The following is a 12605-nucleotide window of genomic DNA, read 5'->3' on the forward strand; positions in this document are numbered from 1 at the left end:
GGGCATATTACTAACACTGTACACCAGATCAAGATTCAATTAACATAATAAACATAAATTGTGTCTTCAGTTCCAAAGAAAATAATGTATAAGGTTAGCTTTTTAAATAAAAGAACTTCACATAAACTAAAAAAAATCTTTTACAAGGGTTTAACAATCACTTTTCTAATTACGTATCTGATCCATGCCACTACTTCAGGCTTTTAAATGTTTCTAAATCACATTTTCGTTAAAATAGTTGTGAGCAACATATGCTTAAACTGTTAAACTACAAGACCAAGATATTTAGAGATTAGTGTTAAGCCAGAAACATTCTTTTCCTCCTTAAATGATTCACATATCATCTTAAAGTAAAACATTTTAATGTTGGCGAACATCTGAACATTTTGTTACTGGACTATACACACTGTTTACAAATATTTATACACATAAAGTAGTAGTAAATAAAATAGCACAATTAACACATTTTTAAAAAAGTATTAATTTCTATGCTTTAAATGCAACTGAATGCCATAAACCAGGAATATAACTACATGGAAAAATATAACTACATGGAAAAATAAAACTACAATTACCGTACCTTGGGAACGCTTTCGTTTAAGACCTGCCGCATCTGTACTCTCCTTAAATCCTCTCCATTTGAACAGAGAAGGGAGGGAGAAGGGAGGGAGGTGGTAGACAACTAAGAAAGCAAAAACACTGAGCTTCAAAGTAAATTTTAAATGAGGTTTGCTATTTTGCCTTTTTGTTCTAGTATTAACTTTAAAAAATGTGTTTATTTGAAAAACATTATTCTAAATGCTTTATTTATATAATTTCTAAGAATCAGTAAAGCAAAACATTAGTATAATGTTTATCAAATATCTGCTGTACTTTTACTGAAAGAAAAAAGGCAAATGATATCAAAATTTATTAAAAATTGTGATTATGTTTAATGTCTTTGCATAGAAGAATTTATAAAAATTGAACATGACATTTTCAAATGCTAAGAGATTTATAAACTTCATCTTTACAATACTAAGGTTATTTACTCTCACCAAATTTGTGACTAACATAGCTAACAGCTGATGTACAAATTGAGAATCCAATAAGTAACATTTTAAATATCTAATGTAGTTTTCTTGAGAAGACACCACAGTATACATTCTACTAGATGCTTTCCACTACTGAAATATAATGGAAACTTCCCTTAGGAAAAAAAAAAAATTCTTTTTGCAACTCCATTCAAGTTGTTAAAAGACTTTAAAAAACAAAACTTTTACTAAAAAACAAAAATCAAACTGGAAGCTCTGCTCTTCGCTTTTGAAAAGACTAATAAAATAATGAAAACAGTCATTAGTAAAAATGTATGCTGTGACATCTTGTAAGCATTAACAGACAACACAGAGTAAAGCTAGGCATAGACTTAATATTTGGCAAATCAGTAGATAACCTTAAAGTCAACATTTTCCCTGTCAAATTTTGCTAGTTATATAAATTTCTTTGTATTTTAAGTAAGCAATTATTTAAAAGTTCACTTGAACTTGAGACTTACATTTTCTCACCAGTTAATTACAGAATCTTTATGATTAGTTCAAATTTATGTTATAATACATTTGATTTTTGTCCTCACTCCCTTCTATGTTAATGTGACAAAGGTTAAATACTGTTCAAATACAAAAATATTTAATTCCTGTTGTATAGTACTAGAAATGTAACAAATCTGTTGAATATACAGATGTAGTATATGCAAAGATTTGTGTAATAAAACTGAGAAATGCTTACAAGACAGTTAATAACTATACCTATACGTAATTAGATGGCTATAAAAACTATAAACTAGAACTAAAAGCTGGGTTGCTATGTCAGGATTATAAAAACATCATTGTTACAGAGGTAGAAAATGACAACTGATGCAATTTTCTTCACTGAAAATGTTTCTTCTTTCATGTGCCTTCTGGTCAGTTACTGAGGAGTAGATGTACCATTAGACCAGGAAACAGTTTTAAACAAAAAATTCATTAGGAAAAATATGCTAACATATCAAAGTAAGTCAAACTGACATAAACTTGAGACTTTACTGCTTGAAACAAAAACTAGACTTTGTAGATCTGGTAGTAAAACTAACGTGAACCAATTCCATATTATTAAAAGGAACGAAATAGGAAACGTATGGACCATTTGACCACATTTTAAAATTATGTAAATGTTTTCAGAAAGCTAGCCTAGATACACAAATGAAGGCCTTCTTTTCTAAAAGAATAGTATAACTTAAAGATTAAAAAAGGACAAACACCCTAATATGCACAGAAACCAAGAAAAAAAGAGAAACATATTTATTTAAAACATTTTCACAAAATTAAATAGACATGGTTCTTTCTTTTCAAATGCAATTCTTATTTTCACTTGAGAGTCATCTGTTTTATTTATTACACACCCTGTAGCATAGAGAGATTAAATTTTTCAACCCAAAGCACAGAATTAGGGGTACTATGATAAGTACAGTAGAGGAAAAAAGAGTTTACTATCAATCTAAACAAAGATCACTGTTAAAGGAAATTCAAGTGTCAGAAAGCACTATTTAATTTTCTTTTTAAAAAATAAAGTTGTAGTTAAAAATTTTTACATAGTATTAGCAAAAGATGCATAAGCTCAAAACACAACTGCAAATGCTAATTTATTAATGCTAACATTTAATAAAATTTTTAATAAAGTCTTACATAGCAATGAAAAACATTTAAAACACTAAAAATATTTCCAATAAATTTCCTTACTATATCTTAAAGAACTTTCTGCATTATATAATTCTGAAAGCAGGAGAGTATTACAAAACAGGGTTACTGCTGCTGATGACATAATAATTTCTACAACAGAAAAACTAACTTTTCCCTTTAGATAACCTTGCAACCTGAAAAATCCCAACCCCAAGGAAGCAATCTTGCACATCTCAAATGTACCAACTATAATGAGAAAATTCCTAGCAATCTTTCTTTAATCTCAAGAAATAAAGTTAGATAAATTTATAAAAATTAAATAACTAAAAGCTAGAAGGTGGGAATCCTGTTAGTGACCAAAGAGAGAAGAAAAGGAAAACTGGTTAGAAGGTGTGAGGACCCCTCCATCTTTTTAATTGAGCTTTGAAATGCTATGTTCACAGTATGGGATATATTTATACAGCTACAGTGATAGAAATATATACTTCATTAAATGTCGTAAATCTTTACAGAGACACTAACACCCATGCTGCTATGGTACCCAAAATTAGCTGGAACAGTAAAAATTCCAATCTTTTACTTTTAATCATCTGTGATTTTTATATTCAGGTCTTATAAAATCTGTCACTTTGCCTTTTAATTGGAGTATTAATTTCTTACATATACAAATAAATTTATTGTTATTGATATGGGTGAATAGGTCTGCCATTTTTCCATTTATTTTTCTCTTCGTCCCACTGCTTTTTTTTTTTTTTAAATCTCTGTTCCTCTTGATTTTGGGTTAACTGAATATTTTTTAGTATTTTATTTTAATTCCTCTACTGGACTTAAAAAAAACTTTTTATTTTGAAATAATTTTAGACTTAACAAAATAGCAAAAATGGTACAGGGACCTATCACATATCCTTCACCTAGTTTCCTCTAATGTTAGCATCTTGCATTTAACTATAGTACAGTGATCAAAACTAAGAAATTAATACTGGTACAATAATATCAACTAATATACAGACTTTATTCAGATTTCTCCAGTTTTTCCACTAATATCTTTTTCTATTCTAGGATCCAACCCAGGGTACCACACTGCATTTGGTTATTATCTTAGTCTATTCTGTGACAAATTCCTCAGTATTTCCTTGTCTTTCATGATCTTGACACTTTTGAAGAATACTGGTCAGTCAGTTATTTTGTGGAATCATTTTCAATACAAATTTTCTCATTATTGAATTGAGTTTATTCATTTTTTGGCCAGAGCGATGTGCTACATTTACCTATTCAGTTCAACCTATTTTTTATTGATTACTATGCATGCTTGGATAGATAAGCTGTAGAATAAGTAAAACACTAATCTAGCAGTAGATTTAAGTATTAATGTTTACCAAATTACTTGTTGATGTCTTGATTTCTATTTTTATGTTTTGTCCCAAATGAAACAATAGGCTTTCACTTATTAAACTGCTAAACATTTCCTACCCCAGGAGGCAGGGTAAAAAAAAAAATCAATTTCCATTTTAACTTTCACAGAGAACTAAATTTAGATTAAAATATCTAAATCACAAAAAGTCATTATCTTTTTATGGGTTATCTTTATTTGTATGCTAAAAAGAGTTACACAGTGTACTAAATCTTCATGTCTCTTTAATTCAATGGTCATTTTGAGATTAGTAAGGGAAGTTAATAAGGAGGAAAATATTAAATACAGTTGGCACTCCTGATCTGCAAATTCAACCACAGATCAAAAATATTTGGGGGGGGACAAAAAACAAAAACAAAAACAAAACAACCAAAAAACAATACAGTATACAAGCATTTACATGACATCACATGGTATTCAGTGTCATAATTAATCTAGAGATGATCTGAAATATACATATAATCCTGGCACTTTGAGGGGCTGAGGCAGGAGGAACACTTGAGCCCAGGAGTTTAAGACTGGCCTGTGCAACAGAGTGAGACCCTGTCTCTTCAAAAAATTTAAAAAAAATTATCCTGGAGTGGTAGGGTGCACCTTCTTGGGAGGCTGAGGTGGAGGGTCCTGGAGCCCAGGAGGTAGAAGCTGCAGTGAGCTGTGATGATGCCACTATACTTTAGCCTGGGTGACGGAGCACCTTGTCTCCAAAAAAAATAAAATAAAAATATATGAGAGGATGTGCATAGGTCATATGCAAATACCACTCCATTTTATTAAAGGCACTTGGATGTCCTCGGATTTTGCTATCTGTGTGTGTGTGTGTGTGTGTGTGTGTGTGTGTGTGTGTGTGTAGGTCCTAAAACCAATCACCCACAAATACCAAGGGATGACTGTACATCTAATCTGTTTGTGGCAAGAGCAACCCTAACCAAACAGACAAGGTCATAAGAAAAAGGAATTATTTAATGTCCCTGAAGGTGAGAACTATTAGTTTCTTTGATATTCCCTAAAACATTTAACAAGCATCCCTGAATACAGTATTTTAAAATGTTTTAAATCATTAAATTAGGTTTTTCCAGAAAGCCTTATGTGAATAATTCCAGTGCACTGTGATTATCTACTCACTTTATTCCAAATATCTTTTCAGAATATGTAATATTGACTGTCTACTACTATGCCTTCTTGTACTTACTCTTTTGTAACTGTTCTCATCTGTTGGCTTTGTCTACTCTAATAGGCTTAAAACTCCTTGAGGGTAGAAACCTTGTCAATTTCTCTCACAAAAGTGCCTACCACATTACTATATCTACACATGGAATCTGACGATATGAAGAGTCAGGGCTTTATTCGTGAGAAAAATTAGGTGGAAAGGGCACTTTCCTACCTCAAACTAATGAAATACACAATTTCAGAAGCTTAGAGGTAACAGTAAATTAATTTAAAAGATTACAATTTTTTTAGTCTTTGTAGTTATAATTTTGAATTATTTTCCCAACAATGGTGGCTTTTTGGATAGCAAATGTCCTTTCCTTAAGACTTCTTATTATTTTCAAATGTACTTCACAATTTCTCATAATCTTCAAAGTCAAATGTCACAAGATATCAATATATGTTTAATGCTGAATAAAAATAAAATGTCTAATTATGACAAATATATGTTTGGTTGAACATATCATTGTTAGTAACAGAATACGCTGAATCTTATATGCCACAGTACATTATAAAAAAACAAGTTTTCTTCTAATGAACCTCAAAGAATCATCATTTTTGAAAGATCACAATGCAAAATGTTTTAATAACTTTTCATTACTAATTAAAATTTTACTACTCAATGTATATCCATAAAGATAACACAAATATTACCATAATATCCTAGAATGACATACACACTCACACATATACATACCCAAAGACATTCTAAAAAATGTATTCACAAATAAACCATGTTTTTACATTGGTCTTATTTAAATTTGAACACTTTGAGGAAAACTGAAGTATCCTGCAACATTTAACATTTAGGCAGGAAGCAGAAGTAAAAAGGACATATTAAATTCTAATTTTGATTGTAATAAAAATAAGATTAGAAACAGGCAGAATCTAGAGATGAAATAGAGCTGATGATTAATCTCCACAGGATGACTTAGCAAATGGAAAAAAAAAAAAGTTCTGAACAAAGAATGATAAAAGGGAATCCTTGTATTTTTCATACTCATCCTCTTTCTCCTTCAAGCTCCTGGATTTTTTCCATGCATTAATAATAAGAAATTCAAGTGGCTAACCTGGGTTTGTGATGGTGAAATTGCCATTTTTGAGGAAGAAGACTTATAGAGAATAGAAGGGAAAAAAAATCTGGAACTCAGACATCTCTAATGTCAATAAGATTATTTTATGACAAAAGGTCTGTCCTTCAAATACTGTGAAGTAGACTTTTGAAATTATTCTGACCAATAGTGATGAGAAGTTATAAAAGATTTCAGTCACTACCATAAGATCACAGATATATAAAATTTGCTATTTTTGCTATAAGGAGAACAAAGCATTATATGGCAATCTGTAGAAACATACCTACAGCTCTTACACTGAGCTGCTCCGTATTTATTGATATGTAAGAACCTTTACTTTAAATTTTACAGTGAAATAAGGACATATTTGACTAGATTAGGAAAATAATATATTTAGAATTTCTAGATTATGGTATCTGACACACAACAGACAACTATTATTATATAAATTTGTTAGCTTTAATTGCCTATTTATTCAGAAATCACAAGTTTCCTCAGTTATGTAGACTTTTAACAACTAGATGCAAAAGATATTTTAATTTGATATAAGATAAACTAGTTTCCTTGCTTGTGAGAAATGTATACATAAGTTCAGAGAGGTAAGAGAGAGCAAAGAGTGGAAGAGAGAAAAAACATGGAGTGTTACTAACAATAAGAAAAAAATCCCCTGCCAACTTAAAGCTTATTGTTTTGACATTAATTATGTTATATAAACAATTACTTCCAACCGCATAATTCATTTTTTTTCAAGCTTCATTCTATAAATTACCTGATCAATACTGAGTTTTTCTGGTTTAGAGATGTTTCATGAGGGGAAGGGAAAAAAAATCAATTTATATTTTAATTCACTAGATTCAGTAGAGCTTGCCAAGAAACCTCCCAAATAAAGGCAAGCATGGATGAAGAAACGCTTTTAGAAGAAAAACTTTAGAGAAATCTATAAATTCTAATCTACCTGTACAGTTATACTCACCAGAAAAGTTGATCCCACTGCCTGCAGTAAATGGAACAATAGAAGTATTTTTAACTTTACCACATATTTTGACGTTTACTCAAGATTTAGACATATAACGAAAAGATGGCAATCTTGGCTACTATATAGTATTTTTAACTATTACAAAAATATGCAAGTGCTGAATAAAGAAATGTAAGCAGTAGATTGTTTCAAATTAAAACTTCATATGGTTTTCAATAGGGGATAGCTAAGAGATACACAAAGATAATTAAAGATTTTTTTTGAACTTCAGGAAAAGAACATTAAAATATTAATGAAACTTCTCTTTGATATAATGACAAGGAATTTTTTGGTAAGTTCAATTTCCTTTGATTACTAAAAATTACTAAAAAAGATTAAATAGGGAGTACATTGTCACAACTTGTATATTTATAGTAAACTGTGTTAGTATCATGACATTTACCATACATATTAAAATAAAAATTGAGATAGTTCATATATTTGTAGCAGTTTTAAATTTTTAAATTCTGGAATAATCAATTGTTTAAAAAAATCAAATTTTGTAATTCTAAGCCTCCTGAATTATGTCAAATTTACAAATGAAACTTTATCAACTTACTTTGTTTGCAGAATATATTAAATGTATCAATTGATCTTACCATCTTTTCCATCTATGGATTTTGACACTTCAATATCAAAATTTTCCTGCATCTGCTGGCCCCTAAAACATTTGAGATGTTCTTGCTCAATTAAATTACTTTCTTCTTCTTCCAGAGGCTGCCAAGTGCCATCAATAAACCACTGTCCACGCATTACTGGTATTTTATCAGCCTCTGAAAAGAGAAATAACAGAATTATACATTTTAAGATTCAACCTCCCCAAAAAGAGACATAGTATCTACAATCTTATATTTTGCTACTGCTGTCACAAAAACAGATTTTCACGACCCAATACAATCATCTGAAGTTTTATTTATATTTATTTATTTTGAGATATGTATCTTGCTCTGTTGCCCAGGATAGAGTGCAGTGATAAAGTGCAGCTCACTGCAGCCTTGACCTTCTGGGTTAATTTTTACATTCTTCTGGTAGAGATGTAGTTTTGCCATGTTGTCCAGGCTGGTCTCAAACTCCTGGGCTCCAAAGTTGCGCCCACCTTGGCCTCCCAAAGTGCTGGGATTACAGGTATGAGATCCTGCACCTGGCCCATTTAAGGTTTTAAAATCCAGATTTTGAGCCAGAGTGTATCATATTCTACAGCATATACTTTTACTTATATTAAATATTACACCTAAAAATCACTTTAGCACTAGAAAAAATAGATGGGCATCTATGTATGTAACTGACACCCTGAGCAGCCAAAATTAGTAGGCTAAGGAAAACCAGTTTCATGCAAGGCTCTGGTGATAGTTTCAATGTCTTAGAAAATAATAATATAAATTCCAGAAATACTGTTTAGAAATAGTGTGTGGTAGTAGTGTGTTGCACTTTTTAGAGCTGCCTTGGAGACTAGAGGCTCCTAGTTGGCATACAGGATAAATGAAAGTATCATATCAGTAAATATTTCATCTACTTAAGGGGAAAAAACATCAAAACAAATTTTCTCAGCTAACTTTTCTTTGATTAAACACTATCCCTAGAAACTTAAGACTTTTCATTGTTATTTAAAATAACTCACAACTGTCAGCCAGGCTATCCTGAAGTCTTTAAAGCTATTTTTTTTAATAAAGCAAACATAAAATAAAAACAACCAAGGCCTAAAAGTAAAAAGCAAAATGAAACAAATGAATCTAACTACATAGAGTGCTGGTGGTTTAACTACATAAAGAGAAATTATTTCAAGTGACTTTAAAATTCTGTCATTTATACATACATATTTGCAAATAAAATACAGAAAAAAGAACTGCAAACATCTTAAACCTTTTGCAATAACCATATTGTTAGTAATACTATTTTTATCATTAATTTGAAACTATAAGATGAATGTATTGATTTTATTAATATAATTAAAACTAGATTTTAAGCATAAGACAAAAGAGATACAAATATAAAAATCAAAGAAAGAAAAACACTTGTAATCATAAATTTTAATTAGAAATGTCAGCATGGAATAATGATGTAATTCCTCTTTGAAAAATGTTCTAGAAAAGGCCTAGAATTGAAGACAAACCCGGTATAAGTAAGCACTCCTACTATAAAGATTGTAATCTCTAAATAACATTTCCCATTAAAAGAAATCAAGAGTCCTTGAAAAAATGGGTAACGTCAGGTTTGGGACAGGAAATTCCTAGATGATCTTGAAACATCTTGTCATACCAGGTTTGTACTGTAATGTATTTAAAATTCTTTATTATGTGTTTCTATTGCTACTTGCATTCTCCTATATTCTGCTACAGTGATTCTGATATATTTAGGTGTTTGCTGTGTCATCTGGTACATAGATACTAAAAAATATTATAACTTCACTGTGAACTACGGCTTTAACCATTCTAAGTATACTCTGTCGGAGGAGGATCCAAGATGGCCGATTAGGAGCAGCTCAGGATTGCAGCTCCCAGCGAAAGCACGGAGGGTGAGTGGAAGCCACATTTCCAGACGGATATTTACTGCCCACAAACCAGGAGATTCCCAGATGGAGGAGCCCCACGGGTCGCCAGCATGGCTGTTTTGGCCAGTGCCCTGGCGCGGCAGGTCTCTGCACAAAATACACGGGTCCGGGCGCCGTTTTAGCTGGCGTTTGGAGCTCCTGGGAGACAGAGTTGCCCATTCAACTGATAGAAAAGGGGACTGAAACAGGGAGCCAGGCGAGGAGATTCTGGACAAAAACGTGCCATAAATCACAGTGTGGCCGTTTCAGCCAGCGCAGTGGGTCGCTGCAAAGGAAATCACACAGATTTCCTGTGGGAGACACAGTTGCCCCTTCAATTGAAAAAAAGAAAAAGAAAAAATAAGGGGTCTGAGGCAGGGAGCCAGGTGATCAGGCTTGGCTGGTTCCACCCCTACAAAAAAAAAACCCAGCAATCTGAAACGCTCTGGATTGAGAATTTCACAGCAAGCACAGATGAACCTGGAACAGTCCAGCTCTGTGGGGGAGGGGCGTCTTCCATTACCGAGGCAGTCCACCACTACGGAGGTAGTCTGCCACTGCCAAGGCAGCCCGCCATTACAGAGAGAGTCCGCCATTACAGAGGTGGGCTGTCATTGCTGAGGCAGTTCTAACTATACTTGTATAAACAGGACTGCAGGAAAGTTCACACAGCAGCTGGGCAGAGCCCACACCAGTTCAGCAGAGCCTGAGGTGGACCTCAGCAGTCCTACAGCAGAGGGGCCTGAATGTTAGAAGGAAAACTAAGAAAGAAATAACTTCATCATTAACAAACTGGACATCCACTCAGAGACCCAATCTGAAAGTCAGCAACTACAAAGACGACAGGTGGATAAATCCATAAAGATGGGAAGAAATCAGCGCAAAAAGGATGAAAACACCTGAAACCAGAATGCCTCTCCTCCTACAAGGGATCACAACTTCTCACCAGCAAGGGAACAGGCGGGATGGAGAATGAGTGTGATGAATTGACAGAATCAGGCTTCAGAAGGTGGGTAATAAGAAACTTCGCTGAGCTACCATGTTCTAACCCAATACAAAGAAACTAAAAACTTGAAAAAAGATTTGACGAAATGCTAACGAGAATAAACAGAGAGGAATATAAATGAATTGATGGAGCTGAAAAACACAACACGAGAACTTCGCAAAGCATACACAACTTTCAACAGCCAAATTGACCAAGCAGAAGAAAGGATACCAGAGGTCAAAGATCAACTCAATGAAATAAAATGAGAAGGCAAGATTAGAGAAAACAGGGTAAAAAGGAATGAACAAAGTCTCCAAGAAATATGAGACTACGTGAAAAGACCTAATCTACGTTTGATAGGTGTACCTGAATGTGACAGAGAGAATGAATCCAAGCTGGAAAATACTCTTCACCCTTCAGGATATTATCCAGGAAAACTTTGCCAACCTAGCAAGGCAGGCCAATATTCAAGTCCAGGAAACAGAGAGAACACCACAAAGATACTCCTCAAGAAGAGCAACCCCAAGGCACATAATAGTCAGATTCACCAGGGTTGAAATGTAGGAGAAAATGCTAAGGGCAGCCAGAGAGAAAGGTCGGGTTACCCACAAAGGGAAGCCCGTCAGACTCACAGCAGATCTCTCGGCAGAAACCCTACAAGCCAGAAGAGAGTGGGGGCCAATATTCAACATCCTTAAAGAAAAGAACTTTCAACCCAGAATTTTATATCCAGCCAAACTAAGCTTCATAAGTGAAAGAGAAATAAAATCCTTTGCAAACAAGCAATTACTCAGAGATTTCATCATCACCAGGCCTGCTTTACAAGAGCTCCTGAAAGAAGCACTAAACACAGAAAGGAACAACCAGTACCAGCCACTCCAGAAACATACCAAACGGTAAAGAGCATCAACGCAATGAAGAAACTGCATCAACTAATGGGCAAAACAGTCAGCTAGCATCAAAATGGCAGGATCAAATTCACACATAACAATATTAACCCTAAATGTAAATGGGCTAAATGCCCCAATCAAAAGACACAGACTGGCAAATTGGCTAGAAAGCCAAAACCCATCGGTGTGCTGTATCCAGGAAACCCATCTCACACGCAAGGATACACAAAGGCTCAAAATAAAGGGATGGAGGAAGATTTACCAAGCAAATGGAGAGCAAAAAAAAGCAGGAATTGCAATTCTCATGTCTGATAAAACAGATTTTAAACCAACAAAGATCAAAAGAGACAAAGAAGTATGTTACATAATGGTAAAAGGATCAATGCAACAAGAAGAGCTAACGATCCAAAATATATACGCACCCAACGCAGGAGCACCCAGATACATAAAGCAAGTTCTTAATGACTTACAAAGAGACTTAGACTCCCACAAAATAATAGTGGGAGACTTTAACACCCCATTGTCAATATTAGACAGATCAACGAGACAGAAAATTAACAAGGATATCCAGGACTTGAACTCACGCCTGGACCAAGCAAACCTAATAGACATTTACAGAACTCTCCACCCCAAATCCACAGAATATACATTCTTCTCAGCACCACATCACACCTACTCTAAAATTGACCACATAATTGAAAGTAAATCACTCCTCAGCAAATGCAAAAGAATGGAAATCATAACAAACAGTCTCTAAGACCACAGTGAAATCAAGTTAGAACTCAGAATTCAGAAACTAACTCAG

The 12605-nt window shown here is 33.4% G+C and overlaps 1 protein-coding gene across 3 annotated transcripts in view; it reads right to left on the bottom strand.

Moving 5' to 3' along the window:
• Positions 1 to 12605, bottom strand: part of DDHD1 (DDHD domain containing 1) — a 104273-nt gene that overhangs the window by 51575 nt on the left and 40093 nt on the right. For 2 of the 3 annotated variants that reach the window (XM_012451028.2, XM_012451030.2), the window contains exon 2: positions 7998 to 8171. In XM_012451028.2, the coding sequence (XP_012306451.2) occupies positions 7998 to 8171 (174 nt within the window). Of the gene's footprint in view, positions 1 to 7356; positions 7378 to 7997; positions 8172 to 12605 lie in introns of all 3 variants that reach the window. The other variant, XM_012451029.3, reaches the window with a different exon arrangement.

Source organism: Aotus nancymaae, unplaced genomic scaffold (genome assembly GCF_030222135.1).
Source record: "Aotus nancymaae isolate 86718 unplaced genomic scaffold, 86718_ANA_hifiasm-v0.15.2.pri h1tg000062l, whole genome shotgun sequence".
Lineage (NCBI taxonomy): Eukaryota > Metazoa > Chordata > Mammalia > Primates > Aotidae > Aotus > Aotus nancymaae.